The sequence below is a fragment of the Rattus rattus genome, chromosome 8 (assembly GCF_011064425.1).
Source record: "Rattus rattus isolate New Zealand chromosome 8, Rrattus_CSIRO_v1, whole genome shotgun sequence".
Classification (NCBI taxonomy): Eukaryota; Metazoa; Chordata; class Mammalia; order Rodentia; family Muridae; genus Rattus; species Rattus rattus.
Genome location: NC_046161.1, coordinates 97,170,756 through 97,197,090, shown reverse-complemented (window position 1 = coordinate 97,197,090; position 26,335 = coordinate 97,170,756). Strand labels below are relative to the sequence as shown.

At 43.6% G+C, this 26,335-nt stretch overlaps 1 protein-coding gene across 1 annotated transcript in view; it reads left to right on the top strand.

Moving 5' to 3' along the window:
• The window catches only part of Col6a5 (collagen type VI alpha 5 chain), an 87,487-nt gene that overhangs the window by 40,314 nt on the left and 20,838 nt on the right, over positions 1-26,335 (top strand). The window contains exons 19-33 of the mRNA XM_032909864.1: positions 98-163; positions 555-608; positions 4,222-4,257; positions 5,937-5,999; positions 7,517-7,579; positions 8,561-8,623; positions 10,355-10,417; positions 12,900-12,950; positions 13,068-13,103; positions 14,963-15,025; positions 16,671-16,733; positions 19,594-19,629; positions 19,745-19,781; positions 22,209-22,220; positions 22,820-23,307. Coding sequence (XP_032765755.1) covers positions 98-163; positions 555-608; positions 4,222-4,257; positions 5,937-5,999; positions 7,517-7,579; positions 8,561-8,623; positions 10,355-10,417; positions 12,900-12,950; positions 13,068-13,103; positions 14,963-15,025; positions 16,671-16,733; positions 19,594-19,629; positions 19,745-19,781; positions 22,209-22,220; positions 22,820-23,307 — 1,194 coding nt within the window. The remainder of the gene's footprint in view (positions 1-97; positions 164-554; positions 609-4,221; positions 4,258-5,936; positions 6,000-7,516; positions 7,580-8,560; positions 8,624-10,354; positions 10,418-12,899; positions 12,951-13,067; positions 13,104-14,962; positions 15,026-16,670; positions 16,734-19,593; positions 19,630-19,744; positions 19,782-22,208; positions 22,221-22,819; positions 23,308-26,335) is intronic.

The following is a 26,335-nucleotide window of genomic DNA, read 5'->3' as shown; positions in this document are numbered from 1 at the left end:
CTCTATATCTGTAGCAAGGCTTTGTGCCTGACCTGATAAATGAACTCCCTCACTCTGGGGTTTCTGGACTCTAAACATTTCTGAAATCATCTCCTAGGGTAACCCAGGACAAGACAGCGACATCAAAGGCCAGAAGGGCGCCAAAGGAGAACGAGGAAGACAAGTAAGTGGATCTCTGTTGCATAGATAAGTTGACGGGTTCTGTTGTTGAGCTAAGTAAGTTTAGTGGGGTGTATGAACAAACACCCCCCAAGTCATCTCTATAGTTAGAGGAGAATAAGGTATGTCTGAAGTAGACTATACATTTGGGGGACAGTATTAATGTTCTGGGGGAGTGATAATATACCTCCCTTGTCACCACTTACTTACAGCATGTTGCTACCCCTATCCTGGTCTTTGTCGGCCATCTTGCCACACTGTCCTCTACGGACTGGCTCCAGCATGACTCCCTTATTCTGCTGTCTTGGTGGCATTTGATATTTCATGCTTTCTAACCTACTCAGGACTTATAACCTGCTTTTAACTTAGGGTTTGGGGAATTATTGTGTTTCTAGGGGAGACCTGGACAGAAGGGGATAGATGGCAGTCCTAGCTCCAGAGGAAGCAGGGTAAGTATGTCCCAGATATCTCTTTCCCTCCTTATTACTTGTGATGGACTCAGACATAGAGGCAGCAGACCTGTGGCTGGTAGGTACATTTGCTGCCATTCTAAAATCTCAGCACGACTCACCTTTGGGGCCTGAGAATTACTTCTTATGTAGGACTGTCCTGCACCTTTTAAGATGCTTTAGCAAAACTCCCGAGCTCTGTTCATCTGCTGACCCATTTGTGACATCCAAAAATATCTTCTCAGATATTGCCAAATGTCTACAGCTGGTGGTTGTGGGACGCAAAATCATCCGTGGTTAAGAGACACTATTCTCTAGTGTGCCTTTGCCTTTTAACCTTCAAGGTGTTTCTGAATTCCTTTGAAGAGAGTCCATGACTTGAACATACATGCTCTCCTCTCCTAACTTAGCATCAGGGAGCTATATCAAAACATCATGGACTAGGTGGACATAATCTCAAGGTCTTACACATTGACGGTGTGAAGGGAGAACAGGAGTGGCTTCTTCCTGAATGGACTCCCAAACCCTGGCTATTAGAACCAACAATGGCAGCCAACTCATTGGGGGCCTTGGGGTAGCTTATAGCAACCACAGATGATATTTTTTTGCATGTGGGGGGGATCCTGTTATGTACCCCTGGCTAGCCTGGAAGTCACTATGAGTAGACCCGGCTGGCCTAGAACTCATCCTGGCCCGGCCTTAAACTAACAGAAAATCCTCCTGCCCCTGCCTCCTGTGTGCTGGGATTATAGGTGTGCCCCACCACAACTGGCACAGAGATGACATTTGTGTTGAAAACTCCTCTGTCCCATACGCAGCATGGATGTAATAACAGAGTAGAATGTTCAAGGCCTGGGTTTGGCCCTAATTTGTTCGGAGGGAATGAAAATACTTGGCTTTCTTTTCTGAGTGTTGGATGGTTCTCATCTCTTGAAGGCGACAGCCTGTTGCCCTTTTCCCTGGGAAAAGAGGCTCCATCCTAGCCCTGACTTGCCTTTGTTTATCCTGAATGGTGAAGATCCTAAGCCAGAGGGGCTGGGCTTCCCAAGCTTCCAGGACCTTTCCCTAGGAATTGTGCCTTGCAGACTCAAGAGGATTAAGACGTAATTGTGGGAAGACAGCGGAGCTGTGAGATGAACTAAGTGTTATAAATTTTAAAGATAAATATATCTGTTGGCTCAAGGGAAAAAGGAGTTTAGTTTGAGAAAGGTTTATAACTGACACATAAATCATGCACTTTAAAAACAAGAGCAGTTTGGGAGCCAGGGAAGGGATTAATCCTTGGTCATGCTAGTCAGTACCTTTTAAATCACTGTAAGGACAGAAGGACCTCAGCCTCGTCCCAATCCCTATCTTTTACCTATTTCCCTGCTTTGAATTTTCTTTTCTTCGGGATTAAATAAGGCAACATTCATATTCATGTTCATAATCAAGCAACCTGAGGCTTTTCTACCCCCTCCCCCATGTTTCCAATGTAGGCTAGAATTCTGTTGTGAAATTCAGAGCATCTTTTTTTTTTTTTTAAGATTTATTTATTTTTCATATATGTGAGTACATTGTCACTGTCTTCAGACACACCAGGAGAGGGCATCAGATCCCATTACAGATGGTTGTGAGCCACCATATGGTTGCTGGGAATTGAACTCAGGACCTCTGGAAGAGCAGTCAGTGCTCTTAACCGCTGAGACATCTCTCCAGCCCTGCCCCTTGATTCAGAGCATCTTAAGTGGATAATGGATTGAAAGCAACACACCCAACCCCAGGCATGGGCTCCCGGGTGACTGAACTTCAACCTACATAAATTAATCATCACAACAGCTGTTACTAAAACAATGGCTCAAACTACTGACAACCACACAGGAAACCACATTCCAGACCCATGACCTTTGGCGACCACTTGCAAAGAGTCTTTATAACCTTTGTACTTCTAATATATCATCTGTTTTGTAGCAGTTCCTCATCTAATCACTTTTAAATACTCATTTAGATAAAACCTCGTAAGACCCCTGACAGGTGGATTATAGCATCATATCTGCGTTAGGCATGGACAAGTCAAGGAGGCTTGGGCAACGCCCTAGGTCACAATAACTAGTAAGTGACTGAGCTGGGATTTGAGCTCAGCTGCTCTCACTTTAGAGTCTATGCTGCTAATGACTGTGTGAGGCTCACTGTGCATTTTCTATGGGCCATCTAGGCTTTAAGTAGTGGGCCTGAAGGCAAGAGGCCATGCCTCTAAGGACAATGTTGTACAAAAATAATTACACAGAATAAACATTATTCTTCCTTTTGGCCTTTCTTCTCTACACATCTTTTTTCCCCTTTAGCTCAGGCTGACCTTGAACTTACTATATAGACCATACTGGTGTTGAACTCAAGTTCTATGTGCCTTGGCCTATCAAGTGATGTGATTGTAGGCATATGCCATTGTGGCTAGCTTATCCTTGCTTTTGTTTTTCACTTGTGTGCATGTGTGTGCATATGTGCATGTGTGTGCATATGTGCACCTGTATCCAGATACCCATGGAGGCCAGAAGAGGATGTTGAGTTACAGGTAGCTGTGAACCCCCTGGAGTGGGTCCTCTGCAAGAGCGGAGAGCACATTTAACTGGGAAGACACCATGCTCGCCCTTATCCTTGCTTTTTGATGGAGACAGAATGTGAAGTTCTGCCAATAGTCTCCACCTTCTATGGCTTTTCAATCTTCTCTGTTTCTCTACATCAAGAGCATTGACTAGTCATATCAAGAGACAGACAGCTGATGAGTTACTATGGGTAATTTCTCCCCAGAGGGTATTTTAAAAATTTAATACCTGATGGAGAGCATAGCTGGACAATTTAACCTAAGGAATTGTAGGAGGTGGGCAACTCGGAGAAGATGGCGGTTCTGAAATAATTCCTTCATAGTAATCGAATAAACGCAATTGTTTAAAATAATTGTGGTTGGTTATCACAACACAATATGAGTTGGTGGTTGAGAGTGTTCCATGGCTTCTTCAGTGAGCGTAATGCCAGCAGATTTTTACCGCTGTAGTTCTCAGAAAAATAAGTTATGGTCTGGGGTCCAAGGCATTGTCCCTCTTGGCTCTTCTCTGTCCCTGGAGCTTGCACTGGCAACAGAAATGGCCTCCCAGAGAAGTACAGACAGAGCTGAGGGACCAGCCTGGCTTCATTGTGATAAACTTAATCAGTAGCATCTAGATCACACAAAGGAGCAGCCGCACCCCATGGGATTCTCCGGTGCGGGGCCCACGTGATGCATCGAGTGACATACCCACAATGTCTAGAAATTTCACTTTTCCCTCTGCTCGGCACACAGTACTTCATGGGTTTGCAGGGAAGAAAATAGTTCTTCAGGGTGATCTGAACCCCCAAATAGCCTATTTGATAACCATCAGAGAGTATCAGACTAGGGTGGAGGCCGTAGTGACTTTTACATTGGGTTGCCATCAGTTCTCTAAATGTTAATGTGATTAAAACATCCAGTGGGAAAGCCTGCCCTGTCAAGGCCCCCAGAGAACCCTCTATGAGCAGGGAAATGGGGGAGACTGGTTTGCCTCAGAGACCGTCCTTTTGTCTGGGCACACTGACTGATGCTTTGCCTTTGGTGTTTCAGGGAATGGAAGGCCGGAGGGGGCCCCCAGGTCCCTCAGTAAGTATTCTTTTTATTTTTTTGTTCTCTGTGGTAGGGAACTATGAATATTTCTTCTGTGTAGATGGTGCTGGGTGAATAGCATTTGACAGGATGTTGTAAGGATACCCAGTCCTGGCCATGAATCCCGCTGACTAGCGGCAAACACAGTAGCTATCCAGTCAGCTTCCAGAAATAGGACAGGCTCAATTATGGCAAAATCTTCCTCAGAAACACCTTACAACGAACAAACAGAACAAGAACAACCCCAACTCTTTTTTTTTTTTTTTTTTGGTTCTTTTTTTCTCAGCTGGGGACCAAACCCAGGGCCTTGCGCTTCCTAGGCAAGCGCTCTACCACTGAGCTAAATCCCCAACCCCCAACCCCAACTCTTATACCCTTGATTGACTTTCACATGTATTGGGAACCAGCATAAAAGAAAGTGAAATTCTTGCTGCTTCTTAGCTTTCATTCAAGTTGTTATTAGCAACTATTTATTCCAGGTTTCCCTTTCATGTTTTATTTTTCCTTTTAAACCCAGTTTTAATTAGCATGCTAAATAACATTATGGCATTTTCAAACAAAATTTGTGTCTTACTGTTTTATTGCTGTGAAGAGACACCATAACAAAGGCAGCTTATGAAGGAAATCGTTTAATTGGAGACTTGCTTACAGTTTCAGAAGGTTGGTCCATGACCATCACGGTAGGGAGCATGGTGTTGGAACAGTAACTAAGAGCTTCTTCCTGATCCAAAGGCAGCAGACAGAGGGCAAGCCTGGGTCTGATTATGAGTTTTAGAAACCTCAAAGCCCCTCAGTGAAAAACCTCTATATGGGGTGGCTCTGACATTTTGATCAGGAGTCTGCATGAGAATGCTGAAGGTCCTGTTCCCCAATTGGTTCTTGATTGATCAATAAAGATGTTAGTAGCCAATGGCTGAATGGAAGAGGTGGGACTTTTAGTTTTTCACAGGCAGTCTGGCAGACACAGGAGAGGAGGATTTCACCATGCTTTGAAGGGATAAAAAGCAACCAGCCCTTTGAGATCTTGGGCTTTCCCGATGGGCCTGGGGCAGCAAGCAGGTGGGAGATTAAAAACACAACTGGGCTGAGGGAAGATTTAGGAGCTGATCTAGGACTAAGGGTAACTGAGCAACCAAAGTTGAGGGCAGATTCAGAGTGTTGAGCTAGGAGTGAAAAGAAGAGCGTGATAGCTGAGGAAGGCTTAAAAGAGCCTGGCCATTGAGCTAAAACATATTAAAAATAAGCTCTGTGTGTGTGTGTGTGTGTGTGTGTGTGTGTGTGTGTGTGTGTGTTCATCTATGGATCTGAGGGAACCTGGGTATAGCTGGTAGCATGATCTGGCTGGAGCTTAAAGTGGAGGTAGTAGGAGCTACATGCTATATACCTCTTCCAACAAGGCCACACCCCCTAATCCTTCCCAAACAGTTCTCTCATGTGGGAACCAGCTATTCAAATATATGAGCATCTGTGGCCATTCTCACTCAAACCACCACAGTTCGAGTCACTGTCCTTTGCACCCCCATCTTTATGATAATTAGAAACATACTTGAGTTCATTCCTGACAGTTGGAACAATAAGATTCCAGGCTGCATAAGGAGTGAACCCAGCAGATGAAGCAAATGATCTATGTGAACCATGCAGAGAAAACCTTAACACTGAAAACTCTTGTTCATTAGGGGCAAGCAGGAGACCCGGGACCTCAAGGTATACAGGGACCTGAAGGACTACAAGGCCCACAGGTATGCTGGGTATTTCATAAATGTGAAAATTGGGCAATGCAAATACTGTGGAATCATTTTGGTTGTAAGAAGGCAGGTAGCTCAATACAAAAGCACACAATCAAGGGGCTGGAAAGATGGCTCTGTGGTTAAGAGCACATAATACTTTGCCATGGACCAGAGTTTGATGTCCAGCACTCAAGTGGGCTAGCTCACAACAGCCTATGACTGTACTTCCAGAGGATCTGATGCCCTCTTCTGACCTCCTTAGTATTTGCACTTAAGTGTGCAACACACACACACACACACACACACTTTAAATTAAAAAATATATACAACTGGTAAAATATCAATCTGTAGCCATCTATCACCATGTGCATTTCCCATTGTGGGAGATGATTCTGACTTTTAATTTTGTTCCATCAAACCTGTTCCAACATTTACAGCTCATTAATGACCCTTGAGAGGGGAAGAGTGCACTCTGTGCTCACATTGCATTGTGCCTAGGTACTGGTAAGAATGAAAACTTAAAGGCTCAATAATTTATTATCATTATTATTATTTTCTATTGGGCTGCCCTTAGTGTCACAGGTGTCAGAGGTGAGGGCATCTGCTCTGTCTTCTCTGCCTAGAAGAAGCCATGACTATCCCTTGAGGGGACAGCTTTGTCCCACCAGGTATTGTCACTGGTGAATCTCGCTATGTGTTGAGTTCACTTTAAACCTGGACTTGTTGAAAGAATCTATGTAGAAATGCCCATTTTAAGGCCTTTCAACGACCTCATTTTTCTTCTAGAAGATTCCAGATTATTAACTCTAAATGAATTTGGAATTTCTTGATTATTTCTCAGAGCTAGTACATTTGCCAGGTTGAGTAACCATGGGATCACTCTAGACCTGTCTAGATCCTCTTGGGGCTGGGTGTGAGGTGACGGTCACTTCAGATGCTCTGGGATCCTTTGATATTAGTGCCTTGAGGCTTACTCAATGGTTTTCTGCTAGGCTGGAGCCATTTTAATTCTAGTCTCCCCAGCTATGCAAGAGAACTCTGTGAGACCCACACATAAACTATGGCTGAGAGATAAACTTTCATTCAGCCAGCAGACATCTGCCACCAAGTGTTCTTTCTTTAGCCTCAACTTGAAACCGTTTCTTGTATTTTACATGTTGAGAAAGCACTTGGTCCAGTGAACCATCAATAAAATACATTCAACGGTTGCTTGTGTCTCCCTTTCTTCATGGGTTGATTTTTTTTCCCTTTTGATCTATTTTTATTTCTCCCTGTAGAAGAAGGATGAGACTCTTTGGCCAAGGCAGAGGATCCCTTAATAAGATCTGTGCCACTGTGTCTGGGCTTGTCTGCAGTTATTCCTCTCAAAAGGACTTAATCTCACAGCAGGAAGGCTGCTTGAAGGGGGGTAGACCATTGCTCTGCCTCCATGGGGATGTTCCAAAAGCATCTACTGAGAGAGTGAGTTTCATTGACACCACAGCACATCAGGTTTTGTTGTTCTGTTTTTTTGTTTTTCCAACAAAAAGGGGTCAATTGGAGGTCGTGGCGGGAAAGGAGACAAAGGAAGTGAAGGGCTTCAGGGACCTCAGGTAAGTGACCCCGAGACATCAGGGCCAATGACTCGCAACCTTTAGTTTGTTCTTACTGCAAAATGCCCGAGCATGTAGTATATTTTTTATGCCAACTGTGGGACATTTATTTTATCTTTTTTTGGTTACTATGGATACTTTTTTTTTTTTTAGCTCAGCTCAGATCCCTTATACCTAGCTGAACAGTTCCTCTTTCCCTGTTGGTGATCTTTTCCTCTGAAAGCACAGACTCACTGCCTTAGCCCAAGGAAGCACTGGAGACCTAAAAATGTCACCAAATGATGGACACATCTAATACAATTGAATTAGTCTTCCTGCACTTTTACATTTTCTCTGTGCCATGCATCTGCCTCTCCCCTGACCACAGACACTTGACAAGGCAAAGATCCATGTTTACACCAGTTCTGTTTGATTCCTAAGCCTGATTTTCTAATTTATCATTTGAATGAGTTTCACAAGTGAGGAATGAGAGTTGGGATGGTGAAGGGTTTGTATGCAGCCCTTGATTCTCTTGAGTTCTTTAGTTCTGCCAGTGAGAGTTCCAAAGGCAAGGGATGCCTGAATGTGTTCAGTTATATCTCTCTAGAAGGTTGGTGAAGGATGCTTATGCCCAGTAGATCGAGAAATTGAAATACACCCTGCATACCATGATGGATGTATCTGTAGTTTTGTGGGACTTGCATGTGGCAGTGGTGTGTTTTGTTCTAACTTTGTAGTGAGCTTCCCCTCACTTGTGCTGGTCGAGTCAAGCCTTTTGCCTCCCCCTGACTCCCAAGGTCCCATTTGGACCAGTGAAATTCTGGTAGATGCAGAGCCATGGTCCATCACCTAGGTTACCCTCTCCCCTGGTTCACTACATCTCCCGTTAAGCCTTCTGGGATCTGGGATGTTGGGAAAGATGGGAAGTGGTAACTTGTTCCTGGTGGGTTTCCAGGAACTTCTCTAGCAGTTGCTTTCTCACCTTTTACTCTTTATTTTCAGGGTTCTCCTGGGCCAGTAGGACCCAGAGGGGACATCGGAAGACCTGGATTTGGGGGGAGAAAGGTAAACATTATTTCTTGTTGGTTTCAAATACTGGGAACAAAAGCAGCAATATTTTCTCCTGAGTCCTGTGAAAATTCCTCATGTTCTCAACCCACCTGCATCCTGCCAATGTGTCCATCCCATCCTCTGAGCAGAGAATTCCCTTCGACTTCTTTTTAGGAGGCTGTCCCGATGTCAAGGAGAGGCGGTTACCTGCCCATGACAAACACTACTGAGAAATCTCTTCAGCACCTATATTCCCTGAGCAGGAATGAATTAGTTCGCTGAGATGAGTGGAACAGACATTTTTGAACTCATCTTTGTGTACCTTTTGGTCTCACTCAGGCCCGCTCTAAGGGAGCTATGGTAGAGATCACCAGAAAGAGTCAATGAATGGCCTCATGGCCACCTTTGCTTTTATCCTTCAGAGGCTCAGGTCTATGTGGCCACAAAAGTCCCCTGCCAGGTTTTCTGCACTCTTGTCAAGGCCTCAACCCTTTCATAGTTGAGCGAAGGACCTAAAATTTCTTTTTATACTGAGTCCAGAAAACTAGGTTGTCAGTCTACTACAGGGAACGTCTTTAAGCTTTGATAGTAATGCCATAGGACTTGGGAGATGGCCCAGCTGGCAAAGGGCTTGCTGTACAACATGGGGACCTGCGTTTGATCCTCTAGAACTCATGTAAAAAGCTGGTTACAAAGGTGATGCCAGCCTGTCTACCTGAATTGATGATCCCCAGTTTTCCTGAGAGAGCCTGTCTCACAAAATAAAATGAGGGTGACTGGGGAAGTCACCTGATGTTGATTTCTGACCTCTGTGTGTGTGTGTGTGTGTGTGCGTGGGAGACACCAGAACATACACACACTCACACATCAAACAAGAAAAATACAATTGAAGTGGAAGAATATTACCAAGTGGTGGTAAGAGATGTGTTAATGTGATGGGACAGCCATTGCAATATGCACTTGCATACATGTTATTATACAGTCCACTGTCAACTTACTTACAGTGTTATTTGGCTATCAACCCTGGCATGTGTGTGTGTGTGGGGGGGAGAAGATCACAAAGTCTTTTGCATTTCTCCCTATTTAATTCCAAGGTTTCTCAGTCCAGCTCCTTCTTGATCCCATACCCCACTTCTCCAGAGCCAACCTTTCCCTCTCCTAGAGTCTCTCTTAGTCTCCCTTGATCCTTCCTCAGTGCACACAATGTTCTTTGGGCTCCAACTTCTTTGTCTCTCATTGGGAAACCTCGTTGGACCTTTGAGTTTCTTCTCTGTTCTCACAAGAGCCCATGGTTCAACATACAGGGCTGTAATTGTCCACCTCATTCTTTTTCTTTCTAACCACACTGTGCTCATCAAGGGTGGGACTACGTTTATCATATGGTATCATTCATTTTCCAGGACAATAAGAAAATATTGTGTGAATAAATACACTTGCAAATGAGCCAGTTTTCCCCAGAGTGAACCTTCTACCCTCCCTTTTCCTTCAGTTCATTGACACTGGGGAAACAGGAAACATTGTGGTAGATATATTAAGTGGAATACTATACAGCCTTAAAAAAGTTCTCAGAGCTCAGCCCTGAACTGTGCTATGTATGTCCTGCTATCCTCTGGGTAGACTGTATTGTGTCTTTCACCCTAGCCCTATGCAGTCTAGCTGCTTATTGAGGACATTGTGTCCCCTCACTCAGCAGACAGAACTACCTGGGGCAGGTTTGACTTTGCTGATCTTTTACTCTTTTACTAGGGGGAACCTGGAGTTCCTGGAGGCCCAGGACCACTGGGGCCCCCTGGACATCGAGGAGAACAGGTATGAGGTTTTGAGTACTTGGTTCTGAGACAAGGGGAAATGGGGACAGCACAGGCCCAGCACTTGGGGTAGGATATGGGCCAGTTCTCCATCTGTTGTTGCTTTCCTGTGCTCCTGGCCTTTTGGTTGTGTGTTTGGGGGCAGGGTGTGTGTGTGTGGAGGAGATGGGGTAAAGGCAGAGGAAGTAACAGGTGAATGAAAAGGGGGTGTTTCAGTATTTTAACAGCCAGTATGGGTATGTTCATACATTTTGGTTGAACCATAAAGCAGTACATCTTTCTCTCCTTGCAAAACCCTAGGATGACAAGCAGAGGAGGGTCAAGGAACAGGCTACTGCCTTTTATGGCTTGCTTGACCTACTCACTCCTACTGAGCCCAAATCCTAGGAACTCAGAAACAGTCCATAGAGGGAGAGACATTTTATGTTGATTATAAAATTATATGTAGATGTTAAATAGTAGAAAATTTACCAAGAATAGTGAAGATATGGAGCCAACTCAAGTGTCCATTCATGGATGGACAGCATAGAAACACTGGTATATCCATGTGATGGAATACTATTCAGTCTTAAAAAGAGTAGGGAAATCCTGCCACATATGACAACATGGCTGAAACTGTAGGCTGTCACATAAACTAAAGGAAGGTAGACAGAGCATAAAAAAAATGAAAAATACAATTAAAAAAATTAAAGAAGACAGGCACCAAAGGCAAACAGCAGGACACGTAATCTTACATATAAACCATGAAAAAGTTGAACTCAGAAACAGAAAGTGAAATCCTGAACTACAAGAAAGTCCGTCTCAAACCAACAAACAAAAAATATGCCTGTCCTTTTGTGATCCAGTTTGAAAACATGAATATTCAAAAAGAAAGAGAGGAAGAAGAGGGGGTGGGTGATTTAAGTTTCCTAGGCCTGAAGGGGGAGGGGAAGCAATGGAAAGAAACATTACCATATTATGTCCATTTTGAGGTATGTATTACCCTTAACATCCTAGATAGGATGAAGATTAAAAACTGCATCACCCAGATAAAAACCATGTCACCCAGTGTCCCTTAGGCCAGTGGCTCTTTCCCAGGTCATTGTGTCCCCTCACTTGTGTCACTTCAGTAGGTTCAAAATACTCCCCCTTATGGGTTCACTGAGTCTCTCTGCCCCTCTTCCCAGTATGGCCTCCATGAATAATTCTCCTCTACTTCCCATTATTAATCTGACTCTTTTAATCTGCTCATTGAGGATAAGAGGAGGAACTTGGCATAGGCTGGTTTTGACTGATCTCTTATTATTAGATATTTAATTTGTTTCAGTTTTCCGCTGTCATGAACGACACACCGGTGAATTCTTTTGGAAGGAGTTAAGGGCAAGGGATAGAATCCTGGGTTCACGTGTGCCAGACAAGGGATCTACCACTGTGCTACGTCTCTAATGCTATAATTAATTTCTGTGTAGAAAGCTCAGGAATGTTCATAGCTAGGTCAGATAAGTATTTAATTAGGACTTTTGAGATATAGCTTCAAACACTCTTAGAAAGAATTAAACACTCACATGGGTTAATGTGTTCTATGCAGGAGCCCGATTGTTTTAAGGCAACAGTTCTCCACCTGTTAGTTGCAACCCCTATAGATGTCACAAATCAGATATTCTGCACATGAGATATTTGCATTATGGCTTTAACAGTAGCAAAATTACAGTTATGAACTAGCAATGAAATAAATTTATGGTTATGGGCACCACAACCTGAACTACTGTATTAGGAAGGTTGAGAATTACCTTTTAGTGTCTCCATACCAACAATGACTATTGTTAACTTTTTCTGTTTTCTCCTTACTGCTGGCAAAAATGCTAACTCATTAATTGTTTCGATTACCAATGAGGATGAACCTATTTCCCACTAACACCTGTTCACCATTTATAATTCATTTTTAAAAAGATTTGTTTTACTTATATGTCAGTATAATGAACGGCTGCTTGTATGTGTGTGTACCATGTGCTGACCATTATGTATCAGATCTCCTGGAACTGGAGCTAAAAATGGTTGTGAGACACCATGTGGGTACTGGGAATCGAACCCAGGTCCTCTGCAAGATCAGCCAGTGCTCTTAACCACTGAGCCGTTTCTCCAGCCCCATTTATGTCTTTGGTTGAATTCCTCAGTCTTATTTATTTAGATCAACGCCTTGATTTCCAGGTAAGAAATTGGTGGATGTAGAAATCCAGAGTGGTTATCTCTCTGTCTCCTGCAGTGGTTGTAGACCGGAGCTGGCCAAGGAAGTAGGAGCGTACACACCAGAAATGAGAGGCTGGATTGTAGTTCCATGGTAGAACATTTGCCTAGTATACAAGAGACCCTGTGTTCAATCCCTAATACAGGGGAAAGAGATAATAGGACCTGAGAACCCCCATTATCCACAGCTCATTCCTAACCCCACAGTCGCCCCATCTAGACAGCTTTTGAGGAACTGACATTGACTGATGTATTTGCAGGGAGATTATGGCATCCCGGCCTATGGTCAGACAGGACGAAAAGGAGTTAAGGTAAATATTCAAAACACTTACTTTCTCAATTGATAAACCTAAATATCCCTAGAGAAAATGATGGTGTGGAGGAAGTGGAGGTGTGGACTTACATATGTTCTCTGCTGAACATTTCAGGGCCCAACAGGATTCCCTGGGGACCCAGGGCAGAAGGTGAGATACATACGAATTTCTTCTCTTGCCGTGACCATGGCCTTCCTGAGAAATGAGATGAATCATTGGTCTGGGTAGGGTGGGAAGTGTGAGGAGCAGGGATGCAGGTCAGTTGCTTCCTCTAGGAAAGGCTTCACTAGGAAAGGCTATCTTAACCCCGTCAGACTTTATATCAGAATCTATCCTACCCTTGGTTGCCCGATGTTGCCCCCTACCTCGGCCTGGTGACACATTTCCCTACTTTGAACTCTGACCTCCCAGCAGCCATCTGGATTAGTCCTCCCACCTGATGGTCTCATTCACCACCTTAGTCTTTGTTATTAATCCAGTATCATTGGATTTTGCTGCTTCTCTCCTGAAAATCCCAGCTTTCTTCCCAGTGGTCTCATATTTCCACCTTCTTTCTGTCAGCTGACCACAGATATCATGTTCACTAAATTTTTACCTCCAAAGTGTAATCTAATTACACTGTCTTCTTGATCTGACATCTTGCAAGGTTCTCATTGTCTATTAGATGATCTGTCTGTATGCCTGCAGCCTGTGGTTTCAGCAGGAGCTGGCCTCATTACATCAGTGTACACTAGGGTTCTGTACTATGATTTCCCAAACCCCAGCATGGGCTTCATCCTTGCAATGTCCCAGTCAAGAAGAAATGTCTGGGTCTAAGGTAGAATAACTAATGAGTCAACTCCAGAGGAACAGCCAAGCTTTAGAACAACAGAAAGGTGCTTTTCACTGATGGCTGACAAGAGGTTAGGAAGAAGCTACATAAATAAGTCTCAGAAAAAAGTTCTCATTACAGAGGATCAATTTTCTGATTTATTGACAAAGGGAGATATGTGACAACTTATTGATCATTGTGCTATTAATAAATAACTACTACCAAACTCTTTAAATAAACCTCTATGTTTTTAATTTATTTTTATATCTTAGGCTATTTTCTTTTTTTTTTCATTGGTTCTTTGGGGATTTTGAATAGTGCATCTTGATAATATTAATCCCTCCCCTATTTTCTCATAGATCCATTCTCCTTTCATACTCACCAAACCGTGCCTCCCACTTAAAGCCAAACCATCAGATACAGAGACAGCCTATGCTGCTCTCTACCCTTAGATGTGTGGCCTTCCACTGGAGTGAGGATCAACATACCTAGGGTCCACCTTTAGAGAAAATTGACTCTCTGTCCCCAAAAGCTATCAGTTGCCAATCACTTCTTGGGTAGCAGTGGAACTTCCTGTCTGTCCTCCCTCCCCCATGCTGGAGTTTTGTCCTGCCTTAAGTCTGAGCAGCTCTTGTGCACGCTTCCACAAGTTTTAAATATATTCTTTAACTTTAGAAAGTTAGTGTGTGTGGAGGGAGAGGGATGCTAACACAGGAGTGCTAGCATTTCAGATGCGCACCTCTACATCTGGGTTTTTACATGGATTCCAGGGGATTGCACTCAGGACCTTAGCCTGGAGCCACTAGTACTTTTTCCAGCTGGAACGTCTCCTTACTCCAAGATTAATTATTTTTTAACCTTCAACTTTTCCAGAAATAACTCCTAGAACCAGGCAGCTGTTCTTTAATGCCTTGGGTAGTCCGTACTCCATCTTTTCTAGCGTAGTCTCTAGCATGGCAACTGGATGGCCCCTGAGTTGATATTTATGTATAAATATTTGGGTTATTAGAGTACTGGAAGTAGTTTTGATAATATCTAGCCATGTCAATAGTTTAGTTCTGAATTTACGTCAAGACGCATTCATTTTTATATTAGCCCTCCTTACGTAACGATTCGATGATCAGTTTAAGTGTTGATTACAGAGAATTTTTTCATCCTTTCATAGCAAAGATATTAACATCTTGATGTCTGTGATCAGGGCGATGCTGGAGATCCTGGAATTCCTGGGGGGCCTGGACCCAAAGGATTCAAGGGACTGACTGTGAGTGGCCCGTGATTCCCAAAAGAACAAGCATCTCTTTTGTAGACCTCGGCTTTGATAAATGTGATTCATTTGTGATTTGTTCCAAGGGCACTTTGGAAACCACCAACTAGTCACGTGACCCTGGGCACACCTTCTCGGGGCCTGTATTTCCTATCTGAACTGAATCTAGTGACACACATGGTTCCTTTGGTCACTCTTGGAACTGAAGCAGATATCATCCCTGTGTCCTGAGGCTGTCTGATGATTCGGCTGGGTGGTGGAATGGAGTGTTGGTTTAAGGGAGGATACTGAGGTGTTCTAATTAGCAAAGCACAGGGTAGACGACTATGCTCTTTAAAGTACCTCTGGCTGAGGCAAGCATCCTTTTACTTTGAAGTCTGAATGCAATGTCTCTGTTGCCCTGGGTGTGGAAAGGACGTCAGTATCTCTCCATCACTTTGAGCCTGGGGAATAGACATAGTCCACTCATGTACATCCTGTATGTGAGAAGTTAATTTTATTATTTGATTTTAAAATATTTATTTTAAAATTTGATTGAAAATAGATTTTATTTCATGCAATATATCCTGATTATTTCCTCTCTGTCTACTCCTCTCAGCTCCTTCCCACTTACCCTCCTATCCAGGTCCACCCTCTTTCTGTCTCTCTTTAGAAGACAAACAGGTTTTAAGGGGATATAATATAATAGACTGAAGCAGACACATTGAAATAAGACAAAACAAACACAGGTGTTTATTTATATTTTATGTATATGAATGTTTGTTTGTGTCTGTGCACATGTGCCCCTGGAGGTCCAAAGAGGCCATTGGATCCTTTGAAGTTATAAATAGTTGTGAGAGACCTTGCTGGTGCCAGGAACTAAATCTTGTTCCTCTGTAAGAACTGCAAGTCTTCCTACCCTCTGAGTCATCTGTCCAGCCCTCATTGTTTGATCTTTATAGATTAAGAGGTTTTTTTTTTTTTACACGATCTCTGTGTGCCCTGTTTTTTTCCCTTAGTACCAATCCCAGCTTATGACAAATTTAGAATTAAATTTACAGCCAGCGTCAGAGTTATGTACGCCACTAAATAAAGGGGAAAAGAGGGAGATGGGTGGCATCAATGATCAAGGGTCGGTGGCTTATATAATGGACAAGGAATTTATTGGATATGGATAAGCTGCTATCTTTCATTTTTAACTACATTGTTATTCATTAGCACCATTATCATTTATGATATCAAGGATAGAACCCATGCATTCAGGTAAGCACCATAACAGAGATACATGTCGCAGTCCAGCCATTTGTTTTTTTTTTTTTTTTTTAAACAATTTTTGAGAAGTATAGCACCTTATTTAAACTAAGGTAATCATAGGGCTGGAGAGGTGGCTCAGTGGTTAAGAACACTTGCTGCTCTTGCAGAGCTCCTGGGTTCAGTTTTAATCTCCCCCATCATGGCTCACAACCATCTGTAACTGCAGTTCTAGGGGGAGGGGACTGATGCCATCTTGACACTGTGGGCACTGCGTGCACTTGGTCTGTGTCCACAGGTATGGGCAAAACACTGACACATATAGAATAAAGTACGAAATTAAAACCTGAGATAGTCTCCATGGGTAAAAAAAAAAAATGTAGAAACTACATTTGTGTGTTCTTCTTTTCAGCTCTCTCAAGGCTTGAAAGGTGGGAGTGGACTTCCGGGCTCTCAAGGCCCCCCTGGTCGGAGAGTGAGTATACGCGGGAACTGACTGGTATGGGGTGGTTCCACTATACCCAATGGAACAGGTGCAGAATTTCTAGGCAGAAGCACTGTGCTCAAGAAACCAGTGACCGTGTCTCTCAGTCTATTATTTAAGATGACTAGGACACATCCCTGTCCTAGCTGGAAAGGTGCTGTGAGATCAGATGACCAAGAGGAGATACTGTAAACTGCAAGACCAACGCAGATACTCTGTCACTGTGACTTGTCACTGAAGCCTTTGTAATGGGCATAGGCCTGCCTACGTTTCACAGAGGTCTCCTGACAGAGTTCCAGCATGCAAAGCAGGTTGGCAGATAGAGTTTGCCAGAACCACTCTTGTTGCCTTTTTAGCCTTTGTTGGACTCTAGAGAGGTTTGGAAATATTACCACAACTTCCACTCTGGTTCCATTACAAGAGAAACGCCATCCCTGGAAGAACCTCCAGGCAGAGCCAGGCATGACTCCGCAGGCCTGCATCTGCTTCACCTCTTCTCAAGCGGTTGGTGATTCAGTGTCTCTCCCCTCTCAGGCAGAGTCAGGGCAGAGCTAAATATGGCCAGCATCTACTGTGTGCAGGAGACCGAGACGACACTGTGAGAGTACATGGAAAAATGTTTATCTTGCTTTAAGCACTGATGCGTTTTTTGAATTTTGGATCTAGCAAAGCAAAACTTGCCTATGGTTCCTTGGCCAAATGACTCCATAGTAGAAAAAGATAATAATTTGTAAAGGCTACTCTGCTATGCTCATTGAGGAATGGGGGAGCAGCTAATCTGTGGGCCAGTCCTCTCTAGTCTGGGCTCATCTCTTCTCCAGAATCTAGGGCTGTAATTAAGGTGTCCCACATCTCAGTTTTGTGCTTGGCTCAACTGGTCCGAATTGGGGCGTGGCCTTTGTCTCCAGTTCTTGATTCTTAGCCTTTGTTAAGAACGTGCTTGGAGTTACTGTAATGTTTATCTTGCGTATCTGCCTGTGTGTGCATGCGTGTGTGTTGGTCTACGCATTGTGTGCATGCAGAAGCCAGCGGGGGCCAGAGGGGCCTTGGATACCCAGAACTGGAGTTACATATGGTTGTGAGCTGCCAGTGGGTGCTGAGAACTGCACTTGGGCCCTCTGCAAGAGCAGCAAGTGCTCTTAGTCTGAGCCACCTCTCCAGCCTGTAGAGTTACTCTTAAGTTGTCTCTTTTGGGACAAACTCTTCCTACTTTTGACCTCCTGCAAAATGTAGCTCTTACTCTGTGTATTACACAGAAACTCTTTCTCTGCGTGAGTAGCCACACACTCTTTCCTGTTTTCTGTCCTAACTTGAAAGGAGGCTAAACTTTCAAGACTCTTAGTGACTTCTCCACTGGGCAGAACCATGGACAGCGCACAGTTCTGGTTCAATCAGAAGCCTACCACAGGCTATCCTAGCACTTAGCAGATTTTTAACTATTGTTGCATGGCTAGATGGATGGGCGATCGATGAATTGATGGAGGGATCGATGGATGGCTTGATGGATGGATTGATGGGTGTGTGATAGATGAATTGATGGTGGATGAGTGATGGATGGATTGATGAATGAGTGGTCAGATAGGTAACTCAGTTGTCATTTAGGATAGACGTTGACTTTGCTGACGTTTCTGCTTAAGCACCTTGGAGGGGCAAGTGCCCAAGAGAATGCTTGAGTTTGAGTATGTAAAGCATCTTTTTCCTGAAACAAACACACTAGTAAACACATTAAAAGCCACTGCTAATGAGAAGCCCAATCCTGGGAAGAAGAAGAAGGAGCAAAGGGAAAGACTACAGTGGAAGAGAACCAGAGACGATGTCTCTCCAGAAGTCATCTCTGCCTGACTTCACCCAGCTATTTATTTATTTATTTTTATTTCTCAGGTTCTAATATAATTACATTTATCCTTCCTTTTCTTCTCTTTGTACCCTCACATATACTTCTCCTCAATCACTTTCAAATTTATGGCCTTTATGTTTCTTAATTGTTATTGTACATATATATTCCCTAATATATATTACTATATACATATATGTATATATTCCATATATACCATATATAATATATATATACCATATATATGTTCTTAAATATAGCCTGTTCAGTCTGTATTATGTTACCTGTATGCATGTTTTTGGATCTGACCATTTAGCTCTGATAGCCAATTGATGTTTTGCCCCTGGGGAGGACCACCTATCCCACTCCCAGCTTCCCTTGGTTGCCTATAATTCTTTGTGGGCTGAGGCTCAGGGCCTTTCCCCTAGTCACTTCGGTGTTCTATTGGTTTCATCCTTGTTCGGTCATGTTAATGAGACTTTGTGGGTGATGTTTCTGACATTACAAGGAGACACAGTCTTACATCAAACTCTCTCCCGGGCTGTTTATATTCCTTTGTTCCTCAGCCTCGTGTCCTTTATTAGCTTAGCATGTATGCCCTTCTTTTGTGTAAATCTCATTTGCTATGCAATTGCCTTTGGTTCTTTTATATATACCGAGGCTTACTGCCTTTTGCATTTTGATTTGTATGATAATCTACCTCTGTCTGTTCATCCATCTCCTTTGTTCTGCCCTGTGGAGAAAGTCTGCTGCTTACAATTAGAAAAAAAGGAAAAAAATAATTTAAAAAGACTCTTTAAGAGAAATTTATTCTGAGGATTGCATCTTTGATACAAGCAAAACCGAATATACAACCTTGACGTGAATGGGAACAGCATTGTAACTGACCCACCAGGCCCCATAGTACTTTAAGCACCTTCTGTTGTTTCTACTTCCAAGAAAGGAAGAGGGGTTTAAATTTTTATTACTAAAGACTGTAGTTCACAGATCAATAACTTGCTCTTTTTCCCCCCTTAGGGTCCTAAAGGCACAGCAGGGCAACCTATATATTCCGTAAGTATCTCTTTACTCATGAAAACAATACTACTCTCAGTTCATTGTGAACTAAACTCATCCAACCAGAATGTCGCTATACTCATGTTTACCCTTTCTCCCTTAAACTTTCCAGCCCTGTGAACTGATCCAGTTCCTGAGGAACAATAGTCGTGAGTATCTGGGTGTTACAGCCAGGAACATCAGTGGTCAGCGAGAATTTGGGGCTGGGTGTAGAGCTTGTCTGTGGAATCAGTAGACTGAAATCCTTGGCAAGGAGCCTCTGCCATAGACTTGGGACTGGAGGGGCATCTCACACCCAAGGGAAAAGGAAAGGCATAAAAACATGGGCTCATAATGTACCTTCCCCGTAGCCCAAGGCTGAAAACATCTATGTATTTGACTTCAGATCCACAGGAAGAGAAAATATGTACATGGGAGATAAGACCAGCTCAAAGGCACATGAGTTAGATTCATTATTAATATAAAAATTCTGAGCAAAATGACAGAGGGTGAAATACTCAATGGATGGACCGAGGGATATAGGTTTAGTTGGTTAATTATTTAACTGTTTGGATATTGAAGTCACTCGCGTGGGTCATCCTTGACATCATAGAGATCATGATGTTCCCAAGGCCATGAAGCTGGAGATAGAAACTGAAACTACGAACTCATGAATGTGAGAAAGAAGAAGGGTCAAGTTACACAGAATGGAACCCCAAATCTTCAAAGAAGGGGACTGACAGAAAGGTCTGAGGGGTTGGGAGATAGCTCAGTATGTGGAAGCACTTGAGTATTGGCTAGGCACTTTCTTGTGTACATAGTATGCACCCAGAAGGGGGCACTACAGTTGTATACATCTGTAGGTCCAGCACTGGGAATTTTAAGAAAAGAAGATCATAGAGCTAGCTGCTGGCCACTTGCCTGTGCAAAAAAATGATAAACTCCAGGTTCAACAGAGACTCCCATCCCTGGCTTTTGCATGCACACGGCTTAGTGTAGCTGCACAAATGCATGGTGGAAGGGATTGTATGAAAGACATTGAGACTTAGAGGAAAGGACAGCACAGGAGAGGAGGCCAACAGGAGTGGTAGCAGGGGAAATGAGTGATCAGTTTTTCTAGGCATTGCCAGCCTTCTCGTAGAGACCAAATGCCTTCCCTGAGGAGACCCAGGGTGAGTGAAGGGTAGTCACGTTGAGACTTGGAGGGGTTTGTTTTCCAGCATTGATTGAAATGAGTCAGCCAGTAGTTACCTGGAGAAAGGGTCAGTGGGTTGCATAATCTGGTAGAGCGTTGAGTGGGTTGGCAGTGAGCTCCTGCTTGTAAAGATAAAAATTGTGTGGCAGGCCTTCCGGGCTTGGTAGAAGGTATCACCAAGGCTGGCTTGAAGTTGGACAGTGGTCTCACATCTGTGAATCCCCTGTCCTGCACCAGTTCTCCTTCACTCTGGGACTAGAAACAAGTTCTAAAGTGGTAGTTGGGAACCTCCCCTGAGAATAAAATTAATGTAGGAGTGTAGGAGGCAGGCAGAAGGTGACTGATGACAGAACAGGAGGCTGCAAATAGTTAGTGTTTTGAGCAGAGGCATATAAAGAGAATTTTAGGGAAGCAAACTCACTAAACAATATTAAGTGATTTCTCCCAAAGTCACCTAGCCTGTCTCCTGGATCTGAAGTCAAATACATAGATGTTTCCAGCCTTGGGCTATGGGGAAGGTTGTAGGTTACATGTCTGATGTCATCAGCTGTCTAATGGCTGGTGGCCTCTCATTGACCACAGGATTAAGACAAATACAAGGTGTTAGTGTGGCTGACGTAAGGGCTCCTATCCCAGGATGGAAGGTGGTTATCTCCAGTGCTAATGAACCTTTAAAAAAGTGATTGGAATGATTCATTTGCTTCCTAGGAATTGAGTCAACTGATCATGGAAACTGTCAGGCCTGTGCTTTATTAAACATTTTCTAGCATTTTCCTTGATGTGCCTGAGATTTATTGACAGAGGCCAGATGCTGCCCTGCTCACAGAAATCCTTGGGGAAACCGCTAGAAATTTAAAAACAAAAACAAAAACAAAAACAAAAACCAGTTGTATTTTTAATCAGAGACAAAGTTCATTCGAAAAATCCCTGCCCTCCATGGTTCTACAAATAGAGAATACCAAGGCTTTCATCAGGAAAGAAAATCAGACCCCATATTTTAGCCTTGTGTCGTTGAATGAGCCTCTGAAGGCTCTAAGACGAGAGACAAAGCAAATTGGATTTCAGCTCTCTGGCCATTGAATCAGAGCCAGATCTATTCTGCTTCTACAAGTCACCAGCCTTTCAACTTCAGCTACAATTCTGCCGAAGCTGGCTGGCTCTGGCTCTCAAGGGGAAATGGTCAGAGATGTTCCCAAATGAACACAGTTATGTGGACAGCTCCCAGTCTCCCTGTAACTTACAAATTAACTTCATTTAAGCGAGAACCCAAATCTTCATTTGGTTGGGATTCTATTGTTTTGATTATTTTTTGGGTCCATGTTTCAAAAATGTAATTCATATATTCTCTCTCTCTCTCTCTCTCTCTCTCTCTCTCTCTCTCTCTCTCTCTCTCTCTCTCTAGCTTGTTGGAAAGGTGAGTCTTCTGGCCATACTGTTCTTGATGAAATAACTACTGTGTTTTGTTAAGACCAATTTGAAGAAAGCCCTCCTTCCCCAGGAACAAGGGACTTTGGTCTTTTATGCAGACATTGCTCTTGATGGTAACTGTACCTGTCAGTGTCATGTTTTCTACCTGAGTGTCTGCAGTGATCACACAGTCCCTCACACTATTGTCCTGTCTAGGGTCCATTACAGTTTCTTACTCATTATTTTACCTGTAGCTCCTGTCTTTCTCGGGTTGGGGGCAGGAAGGGTTGAAGGTTCAGGGAGTCATTGTCACTGGCTTCTTGGGTGTGATCAATGTCCTGCCTCCCTCTGACCTACATCTCTACCTATCATTTTACATAGAAAAATGCATAAACCTTATGTATAAACCATATATGTATGATATATATGTATATACATATATGATTTATATATATCATGCATACACACACACACGGGACACAGCCACTGAGGCCTGGGCTTTACCTTCTTTGAACCAACTTCACTGGTTTAAAGGGTATGGGAATAGCTGTGATCTAGTATGATCTAGTGTGATCCCTTTAATTTTTTTGCTTTTCATTTTTATAGAAAAGTGTCCCGTGTATCCAACAGAGCTGGTATTTGCCCTGGACCAGTCCTTTGGTACTTCAGAGAGGAGATTTAATGAGACAAGGGACACCATCGCTTCAATTGTCAATGACCTCAACATCAGGGAAAACAACTGTCCCGTGGGAGCACGGGTTGTCGTGGTTTCCTATGACTCAGACACCAGCTACCTCATCCGTGGGTCTGACTACCATAGCAAGAAGCATCTCCTTCAGCTTCTTTCCCAGATAAAATACCAAGTCCCCCAGAAGATCAGGGACATTGGCAGTGCAATGAGGTTTGTGGCCCGCAATGTTTTCAAGCGGACATCTCTGGGAACCAACACCAGGAGAGTTGCCGTGTTTTTTAGCAATGGCCAGGCAGCCAGTAGAGCATCCATCCTCACGGCCACCATGGAGTTCAGTGCCCTGGATATCAGCCTTGCAGTCTTTGCTCATAATGAAAGAGTTTTCCTTGATGAGGCTTTTGGGGTAAGAATCTCCCTTCTTTATTTCTGAGATAGTCATGTTGGTAGGGCAACATGAGAGTTATGTGGAGTTGGGGAGCAGAGGTGGTCTCTTGAGCCTCCTTATAGTCCTTAATGAGTCAGTACCAGCCAGTTTGTTTGACCCTGTTATATGCCAGGCCCTGGAGCTAGGGCTTTATGTACATGCTCATGTATTCACAAAACACTGATTTGAATGCACGCACTATTCCCACGATAAGACTCAGAGAGATGGAATGTTCTATTAACAGATTCACTTTTGCATAGTTACTAAGTGCCTATCTGAGATATGAACTCAGGTCCATCTGAAATAAAGGTATGTGAGTGGGCATTCTGCTAGCCCTGTGGGCACTCTGCTGGCCCCATGGGCACTCTGCTGGCCCTGTGGGCACTCTACTGGCCCCACGGGTGCTGTGCTGGCCCTCTGTTGTCTATTACTTCTACTTGCCATCGATTCATCAGTCAATGAGTCTTAACCTGTAGCAGAAAAAGCTCAGGAGCTATGAGTCCCTAAAATGGTACAGGATATCTACTATATATGAGTATTTTCCCTAAAGATGTTTTTTCATTTTGGGGCCCACAGATGTTAAAGGAATCAGTGTCCCTCCATCTTGCCTTTTTATCCAAAACAAAACAACGTGTAAAAACCCAAATCCTCAAAACTTCAGACCCTTTTTATCTACTGTCCAGTGACTTTCAGTGTACTGATTACTTGTGAAACAGGGTGTGTGTGTGTGTGTGTGTGTGTGTGTGTGTGTGTGAGAGAGAGAGAGAGAGAGAGAGAGAGAGAGAGAGAGAGAGAGAGAGAGAGATCTTCATATCTGACAAGAAGCAACTTAAGGGAGGAAGGGTTTATTTTGACTTACAGGCCAATAAAGATGCAGCATGTGTGGTGGGGAGGGTATGGTGGAGAAGCACAGGGCAGCTGCAGCAGGAAATAAAGATAATAGAAAGTGATGTTTGTCCTGCAAGCATCAAAACTGGGTTCCAGTAACTCATTTCTTCCAGCAAGGAAAGAAACAAAACAGCACCCATCAGCTGGGGACCAAGTGTCCAAACACAGGAGCCAGTGGGGAATAGCTCACATTCAAACCACTGCCGGCTCTAGAGCTGGGTAAAGCCATCTCACTGCTTAGGAAGCTATGAAGATCTCTTCATATGCATGTATTTCTATAATAAAGGGTGGGGGTCTGCTTGCTCCTGATTCACACACACAAACACACATAGGCAAACAGACACACACGGGCACATACAAACACACAGACAGGCAAACAGACAGACACAGATAAACACACCGACACAAACACATACAGAAACACACACAGGCATACATAGACACAAACAGACATAGGCAGACACAGATATACACAAAGACCCACATATAGACACACACAGACAGACACAGACACACAGACACACATACAGACACACAGACATACACACAGAGAGACATACAGACACACAGAGATACACATAGACACACACACAGATACACACAGACACACAGAGACAGATACATACACATAATACAGGCACACACACAGAGAGACATACACACAGACACACATAGATCACACACACACACACACACACACACACACACACACACACACACACACACACACACTCTCTTACTTTATGGAAGTAGGAGGCACAAAAGTTCCTGATAAGAAAAACCTTAGAAGTCAAGGCCTCCTGGTTCCTGGTTTCTCTTTTCAAGCTTCCCTGATTCCATAATTTTGCTCTCTCCAGAAAAAAAAAAAACAAGAAACACTTCTGTTCTGAGAGCCACATCTAGTCTAGGATAGGAGAAATCTGAAGGATGTCAAATTCTGTTTAGAGTCTCTGTGGGGACCACTTCCAAACCCCATGGAAGTCTCAGCACAGAAGTGCTCCCAGCTGCTCTCTACAGAGCACTAACCCGGGCAGCCATTTCTTATCAATCTTCTCTTACCAGATAGCACCCTTCCTACTAACTCTAGCCATGTGCCATGCTGAAGCAATGCTTCAGGCAGTCATTGTGTGTTTCCCCTGCCTCCACGCTCTTCCCCACTCAGGAGACCTCCACCCTCTTCTCTAAGCCCTCTCTAAGTACTTATCAACTTTGCATTCTTATGCATGCTTAAAAAAATTTGCCACTGTGAGAGGCTGCAGAGATGGCCCGGCAGTTAGAGTGTGTAATGCTCTTGGAGAGGACCTGAGTTTAAGTTTAATCCACAGCACTCGTGTTAGGAAGCTCCCAACCATTACTCCCGTGTCATGGTTATCAGGCGCCTCTGGCTCCCAAAGGCCCATGCCCTCAAGTACCCACACCCCCACACATAATCAACACAAAAATATTACTTCTCTTTACTGATATGAACATCCCACTGTTGTAACCAGTATTTCTGAGGGAAGATAAATATTTTTATGTGGTTTTGGCCACTTCTTACCCTTCTGAACCCCCTCCAACTCTTCACGCCATTTTGAAACAGCTTTTTTTTTTTTTGACAAACCGATTTGAAAAATATTGTCTTGTCTTTTTTATCTCTGTGATCTGCCTCAATTGGAAACCAAATTTGCAGCAAAAAAAAAATGCATAAAAATGGTCCAAAGTTTTGGACTGAGTCTCTAGAAAGCTGCTCTGCTCTGTGGAGTTCCCTCGCCCTCTGGTGAGCTGAACTGAGTGGACAGCTCTTAAGTACTCAGGCACGCCCTAAAGTGCTACAGCTGTACTCTTACTAGAGACTCTCTGTCCAGGATAGATCATTTACTCCCTCTGTCAAATCGTTATAATCAAGAGAGGAAGGAGGCATTTCCCTGACCCACTTCCTGCGTTAGTTACGACCCCATTTCTTAGATACCATACAGTGACTTCTCAGGGAAAATCGCTGTCCACAGCGTCTCTTCTTGCATAGTCTCCCTCCCCCTCCCCCTCCCATTCCCTTGTCCTTCCCGCCTTCTCCCTCCCTCTCTCTCCTCCTCTCTCTGTCTCTTCCTCTCCACCTCCCCCTGATTCTCCTTCTTTCCTTCCT